The 22,873-nt window shown below is 37.0% G+C and overlaps 1 protein-coding gene and 1 long non-coding RNA gene across 2 annotated transcripts in view; one reads left to right on the top strand and one right to left on the bottom strand.

Moving 5' to 3' along the window:
- The window catches only part of LOC121728239, a 157,806-nt gene that overhangs the window by 38,499 nt on the left and 96,434 nt on the right, over window positions 1-22,873 (bottom strand). The window contains exon 5 of the mRNA XM_042116380.1: window positions 6,208-6,366. Within this exon, the coding sequence (XP_041972314.1) occupies window positions 6,208-6,366 (159 nt within the window). The remainder of the gene's footprint in view (window positions 1-6,207; window positions 6,367-22,873) is intronic.
- LOC121728357 lies at window positions 9,185-21,680 on the top strand. Its single transcript, XR_006035786.1, has 3 exons — window positions 9,185-9,320; window positions 19,947-19,955; window positions 21,670-21,680. It is a non-coding gene; the product is annotated as an uncharacterized LOC121728357 (long non-coding RNA).

Here is a 22,873-nt window from a genome sequence, read left to right on the forward strand (position 1 = left end):
TCTCAGCGCAACAGGGATTTTATATTAAGTACTTGCAGAATTTTGTATGGCATGTACACTGTACAGTTTACTTTTTAATTCCAACTGCAACCCCTAAAATATTATTAAAACAATTCTTATAAAACTCAGGTTGAGTTTAAACGTATAAATATTTTACGCAATACGTAATTTTTAGGTGATTGCTGTTCATCACGTAAACTACAATTACCTAGCCAAACCAGTCTGTCTACCGTCTACCGCCATGTCTCTTGAAATGAAGCAATAACAGCAGCCTCATCGGGGCATGTTGTTTTAATTATAAAACCTTGCGCTATACTAGCGCTAGCGGCCACATTGTAATTGCTTACACGATCGTCCGTTATTACCTCGCTTACTATGAGAATAACCCTTATTTCGTCACAATAAAGATCAGCAACAAACCAAAGAAAGCTACAGGGTGTTACACGAAATTGCTCGAGGGATAAACCATTAGGTATAGATCAGAGTTCTGACATTTCAATCCAAATCTCTATAGCGATTCGCGGAACAGGTAAGACTATTATAGATACTGGATAAACAATTACTATAAGCGACTTCAAGGAAACAGGATAAATTAAATGGACTTGGTAAACTAGTCGTAACATGTCCACTTGGCACTACAATTTACAAACTTCAAGTTACATATTTTTACAACGAACATTATTGGTGCACCAACACTGTTTTGAAGATTACGATTTGCGTTTGTTTTTTAGTTTCTTATTAAAACCAACAAAAACTTAGATAAATTAATAGTTAACTCTAATTTTGGTACAACTGATATTTTAGTAATCTCTTCTTCTGCTATCCCATCGAAAAAGTAACATAAAATAATAAATTATTTTCTCTTAATTAATTTGCATATTAAACGATGGAAAATTAATTTTAATTATGTTAGAAATTACTAAATAATTTCTAGAACTCATTACAGTCATTACGTAATCTTGTTATATGTACATATATGCGTTTCTTTTTCTCTAGAGAATACTGTAATTAGTAACTAATACACATAATATCAACAAAGTCTAGGGATATTAAGTAATTGTATTTTATGAAATATTTAAAAATCATAATTTTTTTACGACAATAATAATTATATATGTACAAATATCCGTCGACTTTGTCGATGTGTGTATTTTACGAAAAACTGCAATAACAGTAAAACTACACACAAGCTGGCTATACATTATACAATTCGCGATCCCCCAGTTCCCCCACGTCCCCACGTGTGACACGTCGGCGATGGGGGCCGGGGTCAATGACCGGCGCACAGTAATCTGATAACAGCTGTTATCTGCCACTGCCCATTAGCGACGCAGACTCGCTAAAATCGATACTAAACTTTGTCAAAAGTTACCCAAAATGCAAACGCGATGTAAAATGAGTAAGGTGGTTCGAAATTCGAATAATTTTCATTTACAAAGTCTAAAGAGCAAGTTTGAGTTAGATACTAGAGTATTACATGGAGATAAGATGAATAGTTGTAACATGTACCTAGATAAGAATAAGAAGTGCGAACAACCATATAAAGAGCAAAATTGAGGTGAGATTACATCACCTGTATGTATTACTGACTGTACAGTATAGATGTTATGTAAAGAAGACTAACTTGAGACTTAGAGAGGCAAAAAATAAAACATCTTAATGAGACAGCTATAAAAAAAAAATCAAAAATAGCCATTGTGAAATGACCAAAGTACAGGACAACATTTAAACATCCTGCATCCATTCCTATAGAGTAATAAGTAATAACAGCTTTAAATACTACAAAGTAAAACTTTGTAGTAAGTATTTAAAACTTACCCCAAGTTGAGATAAAAATTAAAATAAAGTCAATAACCGTGGTAGAGTGAGTTAAGTAGAACAAAATTAAAATACCCTGCACAACTAATAAGTAATAACTATAAACAAACAAAATGAAGATAAAAATTCAAACTATGCGTATACCGTATTTTAAGATAAAACCAATTAAACTACGGTAGAGTATGGTAAATTAAGAATAATTATAAACACCCTGCAGAACTAATAACAGTAGTAACTATAAACACAAAGTAAAATGGGATAAGTTGAGATAAAAATTAAAACATCGCAATATATCGACGTTCAGCGGCGGCCGAGGCGCGGGAAGGCCAAGGTTGCCGCGCGGGGGGCGGTCGGCGGAGCGGGCAGGGGGGGCGAGGGGCGACCGTTCGCTCTCGCTGTTTGTTTTTTATCATTCAGAGCGCGTCCCGAACACGTGGTTGCCAACGTGGCGCGCTATATTCGTACATTACTCGTGTATAAATTCGTGCTGGCGCTAGCGGCGTCATTATTTTTAAATGTGACTTACGAACTTATGCTCGCAATCTCTCGAGTATCTCTAAATACTTCCGGGGTGAAACGAATACAACGATCGATACAAAATACGAATTATAAATAGTAGGTACACATAATATTAGTGATAAAAACTAGTCGATCTAAAAATAGATGTACACGCGTTTGGCGTAGTAATGGCGTAGAATGTAGATAGCGTTCAACGGCTCCGAGCTACAAATGCTACAATGTTGTCAACTGCGTCGCCGCTCGCCGGGTTTCTCGACGAACCAGCTCGTGAGTCGTGACAGACGACAGTAATTGCACTAGAATCTAGATTCTTAGATACCTAATAAAATATAATCTTTTATAATACTTTATTATTTTAGCTTTAGTCTTAAACTTTCTGTAAAATACTTTTCTTATGTAATAATATACATATTATATTAGGTACATATAAATCAGTTTGTAACATTCGGCAAAGGAATAAATTGGTAGATCAAGACGATTCGTTTGTGTTTCGTCAAGTTGTGAACGACATAATATTATGGTTATTAGTTATTACATCAGCATTATTATGAGAAAGGAATTGTTATATTCTACTTATTCGTAACATAATTTAGTAATAAATATTATGCTTGGTTTAAAAATGTAATGATAATATACTTTAAAATCATAAAAAATGAACTTACATATCAGTTTTTTTAAGTAAGTACATAGATGACGTGATCAAAGGATTAAAAAACTCTAACCAAAGTTCTATAGTTGGATTTTTAAACAATAGGCTTATTTTCTGCAAGACTAGTCACATTGAGCAAACAAAAGTTTTTGTGTTTTTTTTGTACATCGGTGCCAACCGCTATTGCCAAGCAGACAGACAAAAAATATTGTTGACGTGGTAATATTGGTGTATGACTGGACAAATTAAGAGATTATAAACACGATTTAATACTGCAGTTACGAAATACGAGAACAGCAAAACAGGAAAAAATACATAAAATCAATTAAACTAAGAACGTTGTAACTTGTAAGGCTATGTATTCACAAACAAAACAAGCCCATAAAAAACCGACAATACCATAAAAGACAAAATATGGCTTTGAAAGTAATTTCTGTATGTTTTGACTTGGATTTGTACGTGATTCTTGAATAAATAAGATTTATATCTTGCCGAATAAGTGATTTGGTAAAACAACCACATTCTTTTCGAAAATAACTCCTTAGATGCGATTTCTCTTACAAAACTTATTTAAGTACCAAAATTTTATAACCCTTTTTTTGGTCTGCTCCGTCTTCGAAACGAGAAAGCAGAAAATCGGCTGCACATAATAATTATGTACTTCTTAAAAGGATATTTCGTCCTTTTCTTCTAAAACTGAATCTGATACAGAAATAAATTTTCATGGAGCGGATAAATCGAGCACATGACAAAGTTGGCTCCGCCTCTCGCGTTTCGACAGAACCTCAGAGAAGTTTCTTCATAAATCCGTAGACGCCTTTGTCGAGGGTAACAATAAAATTTACATAAACTCCCAAACGACGCCCAAGTTAGTTTCGACAAGCTAGACCTCTTTTACTTACGTTAAGGGGGTCAAAATGTTTTATCTTTATATCTAAAAAAAGGGTAAAGGCAAGCAAAACTACAGCTCACTAACACAAAAAGCTTTTGTATACGATTATTAAATTATACCTTGAAATTTATTTACTTACTTTAATTTATTTTAATTTCGGGATTATTTTTAAAAGGCCGATGGCCTGTTGGCCTGACAGACCCGTTTTACGTCGATAGGTAAAACGGGTCTGTATAAGTACAGTTATGTGAGGACTGAGGTAAATGAAAATAAAAACACATCTTGGAATTTTGGAAAGCTTTTCTTTCATAGGGCTGATATTGTTTCAATAGTTCGGTTATGAACAGAATCCATTCATTGTTTGTTTGACTGTTTCATCTAAAAATAACAGGCAAATATGCTCTAAATATACTTTCGTCTTACTGACTCATAGTACATCTGGGGCAGACATAATACCGTACTTCGGTAGAAAGAAACCATTTCTAGGCAGTCATAATAATGGTTGCAGAAGACTGTCGTTTTACTAAACGAGCGATTTCCATGAGCATTCAGTTTATGCGCATGCGCATTGCGCAGTTATCAGTTATACAACGCCATGCACCGTCACCTAACCCATTGTGAACTGCTCACCTCCCTCGCTGTTCTCAGGGTTTCTTGTTACTGACTATTGTGTGTTATTGATGATGAGAACTCACTGTTATAATATCCACGTATATAAATTTTAAGTGGTTTTTTAAAGTGGAAACTTCGTATTTGAAGCTCGGTGGAAATAAAAGCATGATCATCAGAGAAATTGATTAAGGCAGATGGTGAATCTACGTGATTTGTTTAAGTTATGTCAACATAGGTCCTTTGTCTGTCTGTGAATCAATTTTGTTCATAGTTGTCTTAGAGAATGAATCTAGGTCTGGGTATATGAGATGAACGAATGCGGGAATGATCTATAAAGGATATTTTCAAGGCTCACTTTCTATCGTTTATGATTCATGAATTATAAACACAGTGTCCAGTAATATGCAACAATGGAAATTAAAGAGGATATAATATTTTAAATTGGCAATTTATTAAACCCGCTACTAACAAATAGGCAAATACCTGCACGCAAGAACATTGATGTTGTGAAACGTTTACAAAACGAATTTGTTTTGTTAGCAATATAGTGTAGAGTTGCAGAAATATTGCCGCCGCAACGCAAGTTGCGAAATGCTGGCTCAAAAAAGTTTAACGGTCGCTCGTGTTGAGATGTGTGTCGGTAAAAGAAATATTAATAATAATAGCTCCCACACCGGTTTCGGTGACGGTAGCCGGTTTCATTGAAACCAGGCCAGCTACGCAGGAGTAATTTTATAGTGCCCAAGTGTGTGCGCAGTACACTAGAGCACTCTCTATTCCTTTACTCTCATAACCCAGTGGAACGGAAGACCGACACGAGACACGACCGGCGAGAGATCAGGCGCAGGACCGACTTTTTACATGCCCATCCGACGCATGGATCATCTTACTTGTCAGACAATCAGGTGATCAGCCTGCATTGTCCTAACCAAACTTGGAAATAACATGTTTCCAACGCGGGAATCGAACCCACGACCTCCGAGTCAAGAGCCGCGCTCTATACCACTAGACCACGGAGGCGTTTAAAAAAAAAAAGAAATATTATGCAAATAACAACTGCACTGAAACCTTAGTTAGCGGATGTAAACACGACTAGTCGACCACCTAAGACGAAGAAAGTTACAGTGGTCAAATCAATGTTGGTGACCATAAACATAATACATATTATGAATAATTGTTTTTATTTAGGTGGCAAACGCTTCAATTCAATATTAATTAACGTGACCAGCACAATAAACTATCTACTATCACACCATGGTGAACTAGGTTTATGGACTCGGCACTGGGTGGGCCACGCGGCACTCCTGCCCACACCTGGCCACACCTGGCCACACAGGCTAACGCTCATATGACGTATTTTAGTATTATGCCGTACTTGCAGACTGCAGTGCAGCGTAAATACAAGTAATGCGTGTGGGCACGAACGAGGAATTCATTGTTTTAAACAAAGGTCTAAAAGACAAACAAAGTCAGAAGTATCTACCCGGTGCCTACTTTATGAGTTTTTTCTAGTTTTTTGTTATCTTACACAAGCTTTAAATTTAGGCTTAGTTAATAGCTAATAGCTATATTGTGATGGTGATGGAGTTTAGTTGGGAAAGAAATGGGCCCAGCTCAGGTCCACGTAGGGCCTGAACACTGAGCCTTAAACTTCGTAGTATTTTGGCGCTACTCTATCCAGTCTATAAGCTCTGATGACTTTTATAATATGCTATACCTGTATGTGAGTGCGGCCGAGCCATAGCCAGGCTGGTGCAGGCGGAGCTGGGCGGGCGGGTATGAGGGCGCGTAGGGCGCGGGGGGGCGCGCCGGCGCCACTCCCGCCTGCTTGCCGCCGTACGCCAGCGCCGCGTGCCCGTGCTCCGACTGCCCGGGCCTGAAACAATACAGAAACGACTTGTTAATTCACCTGAAGAAGTATAATAAAAGAGATATTATGCGTCGGGGTTGCCACAAATCACAATAGATCTACTTGGCTCACAATGAGTACAGAATATTATGCTTGAAGTAAAAGGGGGAAGGAACTAGAGAAAGTGATTTAACAACGAATAAAATATAGTCACGTTTAAATATAAATTAAATTATAACGTTTTCAAAAATACTGCAGAGCTACAGTCAAATATGACGCAGAGGTAGAAAGAGTTCTCGAAAAGTCAATAATACACCTAAAAAGTCCCTAAGAGGAGTACTTATGTCTAGCTAATACCTGGTATGCGATTAAAATTGTTTACAAACGTTTAACACCACAACCAATAGCAATAATTATCTTGAACACCGTAGAAAGTAAACGAAAGGTTTAGAAAATTATAGAGGAATGAAAGTCCGCCGAGAGGGTCGCGCCTCGCATGCGCCCGCGCAATTACCTTATCGTTTGGGCAATTATACTGCTCGGTCACTCGTAAGGTCGCCTACACCCTACACCAACCTACACGGTCTGTTATGCCGCTACAATTATTTATTAACCGGTTTTTAAACGATCTAATAAAAACACAGCTTTTGAGGTTTCTACGTTGATTGCGTTCAAAGCGGAGAGGAATCTTCCATGAAGACTCAAATTTAGAGACACACTAACATACAAAGTGCAAGTGATTTTACAACGTAACCTACAAGCCATAATGATCTTAAGCTACAATAACATGACCATAGCATACAATTGATATTGATAACAACAACGTACATTTTCAAAGTAGAAAATATAATGTACGTTGTCCAATAATCTAAAGATTGATATAAGAAGTCTAAAAATTCCAAGACCATCATCAAAAAACTCAAATCAAAGATAAGTTGCATTCCATTGGTGAAGGCTGCAAGTTACAATCTAATGAATTAAGTTAGCGTGACCGAGGTCCAAGGTCCGGTAGAACATAAACAGGCGCACCCGCTGACTCACGGCCATATTATCAGTGGATGGTGATTGGTGATTTACCGTATTTGACACAAAATTTTCCATGAGGAAATTCCAGAATGTTAATATTGAGAGCCACACACACAAAATAAGGGTTGCATGAGCGTCGTCACGAACCAACAAACTTTCCTTATTGAACTGGTTTAGCTGTTACGCCAGCGTTTCAATGATGCCGAGAAAGAAAAATATTGGTCTTCTTTCAATATCGGACTATCGACATAAACCATTAGCAACGATAAGTTAATAACTAGTAAGTTCTACTTGAATCTGTTTGGTCAGTTAATAATTAACTATTTAAACTAATAGTTAAAGTTTTATCTTTATCAAACGATATTATAAATTATGTTTTTACCTATTATCTACTTCCTGTTTATCGTTATGGATGTTAATTTCTGGTACTTACAAGAAATTTAATTTAGTACTTCAATTATTGGAACACAAAGATAAAACATTACAGCCTAATAAAATATTATTTCTAAACAATCAAAGCACTTTCCCGTTGGTAGGTAACTAAAGTGCCTTTAAACAAGATTCCATCGTATGTGATTGTACTGTGGATTCAGTTTTAACATAAATGAAATACACTTCTCTTAAATTGGAAATAGTGCAAGAAAAGTAGGTATATGTTTCACTAATGAAGTTTTCATCAATCATGCTTTTCGATATAAGGCAATAACGATGCTGATGCTGGATGATAACAAGAAAACGCTCGGTCACTAGAAACTTAATTTACATAGCTGATCGCAGGTTCGGTAGCTGGAGGTCGAGCGATTCAAGCCTACGCGACCCGGCAATGACTCAAGCCACCTGTACACAAAAATGGGGACAGACGGAGCTTGGCAAATAAATAAAAGATCTGACAGACCAGAGACCATTTATAATCACTTTTACGGATGTCTTTACGTTTAAGGTTTTCTTTATTCTCGCTTGAAAGAGACTTAGAATGTGGGTTTGAACAAATATTCTCTAAAACTTATAATGCTTATTTAGTAATTTGCAGTGTAGTAATTTATGATCGGAAGACAATGCAATAACTTATCAAGACAGATAGAGACGGGTAATGTTTTTTTCTTCCAAGTGCCATATCCCATAGGCATATAGATATTTTTGATCAAATGTAAAGAATTTTCTTAACTGCAACTTTTATTACACCAATTTATACATCACAAGGCGAGAAATAAAAATATTATTGTGATCACGAAACTGGTGAAGAAGAATAGTTAACAGAACTAAGGCAGTGAAAATTAGAAAGAGAAGCTAATGTCAACAATCAGCGCCCTTATGATTTAATTTTGATTGGCTTAAATATGGACAATTTTTTTCCGATGCGTTAATTGGTCAATTGACAAATTGTTGATTTACGGATGAATATGAATTATGATACGAGTGAAGTTGTTTTGGTACTAGTTATGAATGTTACTTGGAGTTTTTAGTTTATTATTTACGTAGGTGAATTCTTATTGTTTTACTATATTTTACAAACGCCATACTAGTAATTGTAGTGACTTGTGTTGTGAGATGTGACTTGTGACAAGTGTTTTGTGGGGCGGAAAACATTTACGTAAAGAAGTAATGTCAAAATTCAATTCACGTTTTAACAAACTCAAATAGTCCGTAGTGTTATTTTACAGCTTTGAAGTAAAACATAAGCTTATATTATAATTTGATTATAGCTTATGTTATATTTTTCCATTGATTTTCGTCAATTTAACACACCAAAATAAGAAACGTTCCAGAAAAGTGCGAGTAGAAGTAGCATTGTATCAACTTTTTGTTTTGCCAGCGTTTGCGCTTGGGCTGAGGTTCGGTAACGTCTCAACTGGCTGTCAAAACGTTAGCGCGATACCGAATCGTACCAAAAGTCTATCAACGTCCGAGTTTCATTTGCGCTTCAGTTGAAAAAATTTAGCGCGATTGCCCTGCAGGTGTGTCAGTAGGAAGTGCGCTACTGATGACATCATGCGGTTTATTCAGTAGCAGTAATGGGCTGTTCGTATGTGACTCACGTGGACACTATCGATAAAAAACATTCAAATACCACACCACTTCCAAGAAGGCGCGAATGTTGACTTTTGTGGAACAGGTAAAAAAAGTTATAGTGGTTGAACATTGACAATTGGCGAATATTTTCAAGTAAAAAAGTAGGACGATGCCAGGTAGGAGCATTTCTTGTTAAACCAAAATCTGGAGTCTGAGAAACATGGCAATGACAATTATTGTGTAGCTTGTGTAAAAATGCCAAGTGTTTCGCCAAAGCAGACCTCTAAAACCTCTCAAGTCTCATCCATGAATCATATTCATTTCACTACTTCACCCTGAACAACATTGTAACCATAATAATTATTTTGTTTTGTCAGAATCAGTATTACAAAATAAACTGGAGAATATAAGGCATCATATTCACCACATACCAACTTCATCCGTTAGAGCATCGTCAGCCCTTGGACATTCAAACAATAGTAAATTAAGCCAAATGCCAATGCGTTAATTAACGAGGATCATCGTTACGTCTTGTGAGTTGTGAGTCACAAATGAATCATCGTCATCATCACTATTTATTAACTGTTTGCACATGATTGTGCGCAATACACTAGTCTCGTGAGTATGGTTATTATGCAGTGTCAATCTTTACACTGTTTTCTTAGGATCAATTAACTAAACGACCCTCACCAAGTATTTTTGCTACTGCGCTGTTCCTGTTTTCTGTTGCTTTGTTATGTCTCAATCGTCTGACATACATCAATCAGCCCATAAAAATATTAGTAAATGTGTTGGAAGCGACTAATAACTTAATCTTCGTCAAAAGTCAAAAACTCATCAAAAGCAGTATCCGCTTGTATTTTTTACTCCATGACTTCACCAATTAAGTCATACTGGAACATTCATTGTATGAACAGCATTGTTACTTAATACAAAGTGCTCTATACAAATGTTCACGTTGTCACACAATAGTCAGACTGTCATACAGTCAAACTTCATTGACAGTTCACTAAATACTAGAGCGTGAAGGTCGAACCAGATAATACATTCTATAGACGTGAATCATAATATACCATTAAAAAATTTATGATAAAAGTATAATTTTAAAATAATATTATATCTCGATATACAAGTCAACCAAGTTTTGTTGATTACAGAACCCTAAAACGGAACCCTAACCAGCTGTTTTTTTTGTAAATTGGTAGGTTAATAGTTATATGATTTAAGAGTAACATTGTCCTACAAATAGAACAATCCATATTTTAGGACCATCAAACCAAAGTATGAAATCCTTTCTATCTCTATTCTCTGTTAGCTACCACTTTCGAGATTTTTCGCAAATAAAAATGTTGTTCGTCTTATCAAAATGAAGCTAAGCTCATAAAAAATTAACTTGATAGTAATAAAAAAAAATTGTTCTAGGGTCTTGACTATAAAGTCTGGTCGTCAGATATAGAGAAATCAAGACATTGTGTGCGAGTGAAGAAGACACAGTGTTTTATACGTGGGAGAGCCATGCTTCGGCACGAACGGGCCGGCCGGCTCGACCGGAGAAATACCACGCTCTCACAGAAAACCGGCGTGAAACAGCGCTTGCGCTGTTTCACGCCGAGTGAGTGAGTTTACCGGAGGCCCAATCCCCTACCCTATTCCCTTCCCTACCCTCCCCTATTCCCTTCCTATCCCTACCCTCCCCTATTACCCTATTCCTTCTTAAAAGGCCGGCATCGCACCTGCAGCTCTTCTTATGCTGCGAGTGTCCATAGGCGACGGAAGTTGCTTTCCATCAGGTGACCCGTTGCTGGCTTAATTTATCTGGATCCAGCAACCGGACTTTACAAGTTATAACAAAGTAACAACTAACGGATAAGATAAATAAGGACTATGGGCCAGAATGAGTAAATGCTCCCGTATGATCTATTACCTACACATGCGGGTACATTCGATCCTAGTCGAGAGATCCTAGACAATGCAGCTGGCACAAGCTGCAGACTATTCAACAGCACGCTCTAGCTAACATTCAATGCGAGCAGCTATGCAATGTATGCTATCTAAGGATAGTCGGATAAATATCTAGCTATATATAAAAATCTAACAATACTGCAGGTTTTCTAATGAAAGGATGTTAAAGGAATGAGTATTCATACTATGGTCCAAGTTCCAAGCCACGAGACTCCTCACAAGGATTCATACAAAATTTGACAAATAAAGTTTTGTGACTCGTTTCCTGTTTTAGACATACATTAACCTGCAAAGTGAATAACCGACAGTACAAATATAGATCACCCTCCTAGCGACTGCGCAACGGGCGCCTCGGCTCACGGTCAAGCCGTAACGCTAGCACAAACACACATACAAACATACATACACATCGACAGGATATATACAGTACTGGCAAGTTGCTAAGAAACTGTTAGAACTTAAATATTATAGTGCTAAATATCTTTCGACAAGTCTAGATATCGACAAAAACATGGGAATGTTGTTTGGTCTTCTTATAGCAATTAATGGTCTCGCATAAGTAAACCCAGAGACTAAAGTTATCATATATTATGTTGATAATAATAATATTATGATCACCGTAAGGTCTTAGAGTGCCTTCACATTAAGTCGCCAGTGATGTGAAGCCGCTCTTATTCATCAAGAACAAGTTTGTTAATCTTCTAGAGACCACTAGGGACAGAATTCGTATCTAATAACAAAGAAATATTAAATAACGTACTTAATTTCAAAGTAACATTTCCTGTAGAAAATTCTGAATGGCGCATGATTGCAGCACAGCATGAATTAGTCATGCTGCCAGTTTTCCACTGAAAGTTTTAGCCAACCGTTATAGCTAATTTACATGTTTTATTGCGGAAATAGTAGGGCTTTTACTAGCTACTCAATTTTGAAATGTTGCCGAATTACGCGCTACTTTTATTGCAATTTAAATGCAGAATAAACCAATTTTTTGCCGATCTTAATGAGACATGAATTTCACCAGAAGATCATTTACAGACTACAACACTAACCACTAAGAACTTGAATAATAAAAGTAAGTTTAATCCAACTTAATAATAATTCCTCTGTAATCACTAATCAGGTATCAACTTATCAGTAATCACGGAGCCGTCTACTCATAAGAAGACGGATGATGATAACATCTCATATCAATATCACAGGGTTGTCAGCTGTTGCATTAATCACTTAATCACGTATCATACATTTTTATATACATTTGTGTAATAAAAAGTAGGCTATATGTACGGCCTTCCCCGTAATCTACTCTGATAATAACTGGACAACATCAAAATGTGTTAAGCAGTCCACGTATGATGCAAGTAAGGATTCATTTATTTTCTACTAGCTGTTGCCCGCGACTTCATCCGCGTGGACTTCAGTTTATAGCGCGCGATGTCAACAAAATTGGTGTCAAAAGCTTTTATAAAAAAACCCTGGTACCCCTTAAATCAATACAGCTGTGCAGTGTGCACACAATAAGTATTTCATTTTTTTATATTAAACTTTATATTTTATGCCAAATTTTAAAGCTTATTTAGCCCTCCAATTACACAACTTTACCCATAAACTATTTATCATTGATAGATTTAAGGTTACGTCACTGCACAGATAAAGTACTGAGTTATTTAATACCGTAGAATAGATATAACAATCGAAAAAAATCGAAACTTAAATGTAAGATGATACCACGTCTTATAGAAAGACTTTTGAGCAAGCGTCAGCGCGATGTAGAAGACGCACGGCGCCATCTATTATGAATTGTTGGAACTAACTTAATTTGAACAAATTTACGCATTTTCACCCCCTTAACACCCTTTTTTCCAGTAAAAAAGTAGCCTATGTCCTTTCTCAGGCTTTAGACTATCTGTATACAAAATTTCATTACAATCGGTTCGGAAGTTTTGGCGTTTGGCGTGAAAGCGAGACTGACAGACAGACAGACAGACAGAGATACTTTTGGCGTTTGGCGTGAAAGCGAGACTGACAGACAGACAGACAGACAGAGATACTTTCGCATTTATAATATTAGTATAGATTATGTGCACACTGCATAGCTGTTTTTGGGTATTTTGATTAATTAAGGGCCGCGCTACACCGGAATGGAGCTGCCATGCGAGGCGAGCACTTTCAGCGCTGCCATTCCGGTGTAGCGCGGCCCTAAGAGGGGTACCACCAGGGTTTTAAAAAGTTTTTAAATTTGACACAAATTTTGTTGACACCGCGCGCTATAAACTAAAGTCCACGCAGACGATGTCGCGGGCAACAGCTAGTTATGAATAAAAACAATATTATATAGTAAAGTAGGTATGATTAGTTCTGTTACAATAATAAAGTAAAAAATAAAACGCCATCTGTTTTCATATATTAGAATTAAAATGTTGATTGCATTGATATATTTTCTGGATGGAATATAGGCCAACACGGTACACTCGAACTCCTTTATTTTAGAGCGCCTTAATCTGTTGTCAACTTGTCACATATATTAGAAATGCAGTAGGAGTTCTATAAGATAAGATAGATTGATTATTATTATACCAAGTGATTATATTATTAAACATAATATTCTAACGTATTAAAAACTATAAACAAAAACATACTAACTAATAAGTATGATTAGTTCTATGTTACAATAAAGTAAAAAATAAAACGCCATCTGTTGAATCGTATTAGAACTAAAATGTTCATTTCATCGATATATTTCTGGATTTTTTATAATATTATACATAAAATATGTTTAAGATTTTTGAAATTTTATTTTAATACACATCCAAGACCCAGGAACATTGAAAACTTTTTGTTCCGCCTGTGGGACTCGAACCCAGGACCCCCGGGATGAGCGCTGGCCACGCGCAATGCGAATTCATTTTCATCGATATTTTCATGGAAATAAGATATTTTCCCACATCAAAATGTAGCCTATGTCCTTTCTCAGACTCTAGAATAACTGTATACAAAATTTCATTGCAATCGGTTCAGTAGTTTTGGCGTGAAAGCAAGACAGACAGACAGACAGACAGACAGACAGACAGACAGACAGACAGAGATACTTTCGCATTTATAATATTAGTATGGATTAAGATTTGAAACACGCTTTCTTCATCTTTACTGGACAATAATTTAGGGAAAATAAGCACTACTTACAACTTGATTATTTATCATCATGGTATAATATACCATGTCAAAACACTTACTATGCTAGACGATCACCACTCACCACCCACACAAAACGTGTTCAGCACTAATTGTGCTCATTATCGTCTCTTCATGGACTATCCCATCGATCTGTCATAGATACAAGCCCAAAGGAATGTCTAGAAAATACTGTAAGCCGTTTCTCCAACTTTCTACATTTTACAGAGTTGTTTACCAAACATTTTGCATACACTTTTAAGCTACCGTTGCTCATATTTTATCAATGTTGTAGCAACAGTTGAATTAATGAATATTTTATTAAAAAAAAACAGCACATTTCACACTAGCTAGCATTTTTGTAGCTCTACCAGAGAATAAAACTACTGTCCAGTGTCCAAGTGCTACATAAGATTTCATAAATTTTCGATGCAATAAAAATAAAATGGCTTTCAGTCAAGCTAGGCTCCATTCTCTTAGCAATCTCCCTCCGTCCCAGTGCTGTCTGAAGTGGTGGGAAGTGGGTTCATGTCATCATAGTTCGTGTTACTACAGGGGGAATAGCAGATAGTCTCTACATCGACATAACAGAAACAGAATAATGTAAAATATAATATGTATTAAAAAACTAGATGTCCCGCGCGGCTTCGCCCGCGTTAATTAGAAATCTTACTTGTTGGTAGCATATGCTTAGAATACTTTTCACGAAACCGAAGTCACCACATGTTTCCATATAAATTTTGAGGAGTTCCCTCCATTACTTAAGGTATATGAATCCCTTCATCAGGTCACCACTTTTGTAAATAATATAGTACGAAATTGGGATGATATCCATAACCCTATACACCAAAAGAGTAATAAACATCCATACATACTCGTACATCCACACATACAAACTTTCGCCTTTATAATATTAGTAGGATCTAAAGTCTAAACATTTTACTGTTATAAACACGTTTGCTCAGCTGAGAAATATTTTTTTAAATGTATTATTATTTAATATGCAATAGAGCTATAATATAAATGCGGCTTATCTTATATCTTTAAACGAGCAATTCTTGTATATATATATATGTCGCAGCCGACTGGTTTAAATAGCCGTTCAATCAAAACTAGCCCTTTGACTGAACAACGCCATTCAATCACACGGCTATACGTCGTTTAGCCGACTTGTTGACTACAACGTTCAACACTACAGCTAGACGACGCTTAGCCAACTGTTTTTTTTGTTTTGGCGGGGGGCTGCGCCCCCCGAGCCCCCCTTTTATTTGACGGCGGTCACCGGCTGCTGCCGCAGCACGCTCGCTGCGCTCGCTCGGCTCCCTCTATATTTGTGGTCTAAGTTCTAACCTAACCTAAGCAACTTTTGGACTTTCTGGATTGTGTTTGTTTTTGTTTTGACGGGGGGCTGTGCCCCCCGAACCCCCCTTTCAGGGGAAGCTGCGTCCATCCATTTCATAATCCCGTAATTTCTCCTCGAATATTTGGTGAAATTTTAATTCACTCGTATGTGCCTCCACAATTTTTGTCTCTTTAATAACACTTGTAACTTTTATTAACTACTTTCTTTCCGAAAAACAACCACAAACACCAACAAACACCTGCTAGTTGACGCCATATTGTAAATAAAACGCACCTAGCGCCGCAGCGGTGCGCGCTGAACTACTTCAATTAGACGGCGGCTTTTGAATCAGCTGTAGTGTTGAACGTTTTGAGCGACTAAAATATTCAATATAAAAGCTAGACGTGTGATTGAATGGCGTTGTTCAGTCAAAGGGCTAGCTGTTTGATAGAACGGCTATTTAAACCAGTCGGCTGCGACATACATATATAATTGGAATCTCGGAATCGGCTCCAACGATTTTCATGAAATTTTGTATATAGGGGGTTTCGGGGGCGACAAATCGATCTAGCTAGGAACCATTTTTAGAAAATGTCATTTTATTCGTGTTTTTACCGAGCGAAGCTCGGTCAAATAGCTAGTCTTAATAATACATAATACACAAAAACAATTCTTTGGCTCTTAAAGACCTTATAAAATTTCACGTAAATCGACTAAGATAAAAATGTAAATTAAGACATAATTTAGAGAACAGAGAAAAACTAGAAAAAAAAAGAAATCTCAGCTATGTATAATCCAATAAAATATCTCGTGCAGACTTATATTTATACATATTATTTATTATTTTGGAACGCTTTGCGCTGCCGTGACCTAGTTGCACTGCCGTCTGCCCTATCGGCAGAGTCATTACAGAAATAACTCCTATCTAAGTATAACCTGTTTTTATATTTCTGTACATTTCCTGTACCACTACATCATCAGACAGACGGATACAATTAATCACCACTATAAAATCTGACACACATTTATTATCTTTTGTCTCTCTACCTTTTTTACCTTTAGTTTCTTTGTTTTCGTGATGTTGATGTATTACTAATGCTCATGGGTCTCAATCAACTGTACGTTTTTTTGTCTTCTCTTAATTATTAATTATCTTTGGAAGTTTTCTGATTATCTATTGAGAAATAAAATTGTTGTTAAAGTTAAAGTGCCAGATTTCTATTATCAGTACTTTGAATTCTATTTTTTCAAAGCACGGAGGTATGAATCCAACGTGACGTGAGCTCAGCATAGATAGAGAAATCTATACTAATATTATAAAGCGGAAGAGTCTGTTAGTTTGTTTGTTTGTTTGAACGTGCTAATCTCAGGAATGGTCCGATCTGAAAGATCTTTCAGTGTTAGATATAGCCCATTTATCGAGGAAGGTTATAGGCTATATTTTATCACGCTAATATACTAATAGGTGCGAAGAAATACAGAAAAGTGTGGAAAAAACGGAGGGAAATTATTTAAAAGGGCTTATATGAACGCGCTAATCTCAGGAACTACTATATTTTATACATCTTTTAGGATTCTGTTTGGTTTATCAGGATTTAGGATGACTTTTTGATTTATCTTAGCTAGCAGTTAGTATAGATGAAACTTCCGAGTTCCATGTAACACCGAGCTTCTCACAAAACAAATTTTTGTTATTACTTATCAAGCTATCACGCAAAAAAAAATCTTAGAAAACAATTTGTTTCAAAGTTCAAACCCAGCAGCTCAGCGTTTTTCATCTCGAGCGTAATGGTCAACGTAATCGGCTTACATCGGCCGAGGGAACTGTCCAATCTAGTTCTTAGCACACGCACGCGCACAAACATCAACCTAAAGCTCTCAAACTGAAGGCCTACTATCGCCCAGCCGGCAGAAAAGCCCTTCCGGACCGCAGGGCAGTTTGCGGCAGACGTAGTACAGAATTAGCATGAACAAGCAACCCTTTTAGGCTTTTACGACGAGCGGCAGCCATTTTGGAACTTGTCCCTTTAAAAAATAAACACGTCAAAGAGATTTTAATTTACATTTAGCTAGTGAAGATAATGTTTTTGAAACATCTGCCGTACTTTATGGTTTGACAAAATAGACTCTACAGTTAAAGAATATGATAGGTAAGTAAAAAGTTCTTGTCTCTTAAAGTAAACTAAGTAGGCAAATCTCCAATACTTACTAGTCAGAACACTAATGTACTGTAGTTATAGTCTGACCCTGTGGTAGTAAGGATCTGAAGAACTTCTGTTACGGGTACCAGGCTACGGTAAAAATAGAGAAAATTTTATTTCCTCATACACAACAACGTATATAATACAAAACGACTTTCGAGTGCAATACGCTCAACCACTGAGCTACAGAAGTCATCCACTGAAATAATCCAGCAATTGGCACACAGATGACGTAACGGAAGTGGCCTTTATCACGCGGCTGATAACCCAGTGGCCGCCGCCGAGGTGACTCACCAGGTCACCCCACGCCACCAGACAATGTCAGAGAAAGTCACCACCATGTACTGGACTTTAACAAGACGCCATAACAAGACAGTCCACTCAAAGGAAAAGGAAGCAACAATGACATTATAACTAAATGTGACAAACAAAAGAGGGATTTTAGAACTTTTTGATAAAAATGGCTATGATTGATCTCAAGGAATAAGATACTAATCAAGAAAAAAATATCTGGAAGCACTAAGATCAGTAATATTATACTAAATATAGTTGTAACGAATTATGTTTTCTCTTTGCAATCGTGATTTGTGACAGTCACACTCACAGTACAGTGTCAGTCCCATTTTTGTCTGAAAGGGCCAGTATATTTTGCCCTGTCACTTAGATAGCACCGCCCCCGTATCACGTATCTTGCGAGAGCAATGCGATAGCAATTATTGCGCGATAATTGCTCCAAAATCGCAATGGGCATTGTCCAAAAAAAATTACATGTACTTTTTATTTTCGTTAAAATAGGGTATTTTAAGAATATAAATTAAATAATTTTGAAATTCATTGGCTAGTTTTTTCTCAATAAATTTTTAAAGTTTCGCTCTGACGTCATCATCGGCGGCTAATTGACCTCTGTAGTGTTTTAAATTTCCTTTCAATCTTATTTATAATGGCTGGTTCGTCAAATGCAAGTTCTCATTATGTGAAAGCTGATACGAGAAGCTTACCAAAAGTTCGAAACATAATGTTGGTCGAATTTATTGCTAATTTAACGCCGTTGAAAGTCAAACTAAGGTTAAACATATTTGTTCAAAAATATAAGTAACTAATGGGTATTTTTTTCTTTTATATACAGAAAAACGATCACTGACCTTATTCCTCGAAATGTTTTCGTAATGAGCAAAATTAAAAAAAAATGGACAATCCCCATTTCGTATCACGTATCAGCCAAAACAATACGATATACAAGACACCATTGTTTGTAACATTCATGACACCCAGCAATCACTCGCGCGATTAACGATTATAGCTAGTTAGTGGATTGTTGATCGCTATTTTTATGTGATAACTGGGGACCTATTATGAGCTCTTAAATCCATTCACTTTACGTCCTTATACAGTCAGATAAGGACGTAAAAAGAATGGATTTAAGAGCTCATGATAGAGGCCCAGATTAAAGGTAGCCGGTTACTGTATTTTTGGTCGCGATCAAGTTGGAACACACGCAATCTTTTCACCTACTGGACTTTTAAAGGTTTTATGTTCCTAAATTTAGCGATTGACAGATGGTGAATCTCCAACATATTGTGGAGTCTACATATAGTATGACATGTGCGCAGTAACAATAGGTCGTCGACCCCGGTGGCTCGGCACGTGAACATGTATGATGTATATAATATGAATAACAAGAACACAGGAAAGTTAAAACTGATTATTTATACAGCTCCATAAAGAGAATCGTCCGATTTAGACTAGAGCGATACTGAATATAGCATCAAAATTCAGGAAACTGAAACATTTACGGGATAAAGTTTCGAACATATTATAATAAAAATTATAATAAATTAACAATAAAAATATTTAAAACGCCGGACGGCTACATAAGAATTACTCGTACAATACAGTACTACACTGTACGAGTACTAACCACTAACCCGGACCGTAAATTTAAAATTATTACTTGAAGAGTTGAAGCTTTAAAGTTTAAAGCAATGGATGTTTTGAACACCTAATGGAATCTTTATGTCTTAAGATAAGTATAATACAAAATGGTAGTAGTAAGGTAAAACTATTTATTAGTAATCTTTGGGAAAGAACCGTCAGCATGATAAGTTTTAGACAACGATGTTTGTAATCGTCTATATTTATATAACAATACAATACACGAAAAAGAAGTATGATTGTAATTTGTAGCGTGTGCAAATCAATTTAATAATTAACTAGCTGATCAACAACAACAGTAAAATATAGGTCGCTGTATGCACATTGCACACTAGAACACTCATTGTGCAATGGTTCGACACGTTACAGAGTTTGATGAGTGGTTGATAATTAGTAATGACTTGCAAAACGCTTAGATACTGCTGTGTATTGTATTCTAAACCTAGGTATAGCTTGAAAAATAAATAATCATCATGCAAGGTAGCCGAAGCTTCTGATGGATCTGAAGCTTTTTAACAGGGTGAGGATCTATTCACTAGCGAATTCAGCAATAAACAACGATATTGAAAAGATAAACGCCTATAAAAACTCTGAGAAACCAGGCATAATGGAAACGGGCATGGCAGGACAAAATCGTTTACGTTTATTAAAGTAGTTTAGAAACTTTATAACAAAAACGCGTTAACTGGAAACGTCGATGCCAACATTTGCAGCGGACTTCATTAAAAAGATTATATCATAAGAAAACGTTTCATGCAAATTCGTGTACCGTAAGCGACCTCAAAAACATAACTGCGTCAGTCCACATTTCCGGTACAATGTAAATATACAATTTCACACAAACGCCACATTCATACGAGCGTAATTACGCCGCGATGAACATGATCGACGCAAAATTGGCCAGATCTCTATGTATTTGTATTGACGTTCTCGCTTTGAAAGCAAGAGACTCTCGCATTAAAAATATCACTGGCTGGCTAGAGCTATATTTTATGCGTCATTATTTTGCGTTGCAAAATTAGCAGCTCTTGCAGCTCAGCCAGACTTAAGCTTGGCTGCATAGTTTTATAATTTATTATTGATCCCCGCTGGCGCCCTGATCGAAGCGTTTTTTTTAAAATGAAATAAGGGGGCAAACGAGCAAACGGGTCACCTGATGGAAAGAAACTTCCGTCGTCCATGGACACTCGCAGCATCAGAAGAGCTGGTAAGGAAGAGAAGGGAAGGGAATAGGGGAGGGAAGGGAAGGGAATAGGGAAGAGAATTGGGCCTCCGGTAAACTCACTCACTCGGCGAAACACAGCGCAAGCGCTGTTTCACGCCGGTTTTCAGTGAGAACGTGGTATTTCTCCGGTCGAGCCGGCCCATTCGTGCCGAAGCATGGCTCTCCCACGTATATAAACGTTGGTAGCTTGGCTACTTCAATTTCATCAACATTTTCTACGTTGCAGTATCGTCCGTATAAACGGACCCTTACTTGGACCAGTATTCATGTATTCCTCGTCACACCAGTGCCGACGACATTTGTAATTCTCACGCCACATACTGCTGACTTTTAAACGATGTAGATGCTATCACTAGCAGTATCAGTCTTTGCCAATCGATCTAACAAAGTTGGATCAGTGTCCCAAGATACCAATGTTTCTAATAATGTGAGACCTATAAGTAGTCCGAGGTCTGTATTAGTCCTGAGCATTGAGATATAAGTACTACGTAGTACTTATATTTCAATGGTCCTGAGCAATGCAATAGTCCAACTAGAACAATCTGGGTTGAGCACTGCAGCCTGCTACCTCTATGTAAATTGTAACTACCTAGTTCTAAAATCAAAATAAATGGAATTCGATCCGACTTGTGTCCAAAATACGTAGGTATCTCATATAACATTAAAATAATACGAAAATACAAATGATACAGAATCCGGCTTCGAATCGAAATAAACTTAGAATTTCTTGGAACACAATGTGGTATTTCGGTTCTTTGATGATACAGACGGAGGAAGTTATGTTGCCGTGACTCACGTAGGTAGTAAACCAGAGCCAGAGTACCAGCTCAGGGGAAAGTAGTTTTGAGGAGGCGAAGGAAGATGTCGTTTTATGAATTATGGCTGATGGATGAGGATAATTGCTAAGAATCGTCGAATCAGTTGTACTAGCCAATGTGACGAATTGATTGATGATTGATGGGTTGGAATGTTTTCTTGAAGCTTATAAAAAAACTTTTTATTTGGTCTGAAATTATTTCAAGATGTGAATGCTTTGTTAAAGATTTACATGGATTTTATGTTTATAAGCCCACACGGCGTGAGTGTATTAAAACAACAATTTCACTAACCAGCAATCGGTAAGATAGTGGTGGTTAGAAAATGATGATGTTTATTATTGTTCAAAATTCCAAAAATAGTCGTAACTCGTAGTCGAGTGTAGCCTAGAGAGTACTAAGAGATATTCAGGATGTACAGACAAAGCTGTCAATGATGATTATGTAAGGACTGAAGTTTTCGCTATTTCCATTGAGTGTTTACATTGACGTTTTCCAACTGGACGCCCGTCGCCATGTGAACATGTGAATAACCGAACGTCGCAAGTCGCAACCGCCCGCCTCGCTTCTCGGAACACTGCACTTGTGTCTGACAACCTACAAAATAAATACACTTTCTACACAACCGTCGTCGCTTATGCAAATGTGACTCTGCGGTGCGACTGTAAGGTTGAATATTGCTCGAGCGTGCGGCAGTTGGGCTGTTATTCCGCCGAGGACGGATGCGTCACACAGCGAGTTCATCGTGCTAAGCTCCGCCGCACACTATAGTATAGTCCATAGCGACTATAGCGTTGTTCGATTAAGCTATATACGTCGTATAGTGGACGTATTTGTGCTGTTGCCACTC

The sequence above is a fragment of the Aricia agestis genome, chromosome 6 (genome assembly GCF_905147365.1).
Source record: "Aricia agestis chromosome 6, ilAriAges1.1, whole genome shotgun sequence".
Lineage (NCBI taxonomy): Eukaryota > Metazoa > Arthropoda > Insecta > Lepidoptera > Lycaenidae > Aricia > Aricia agestis.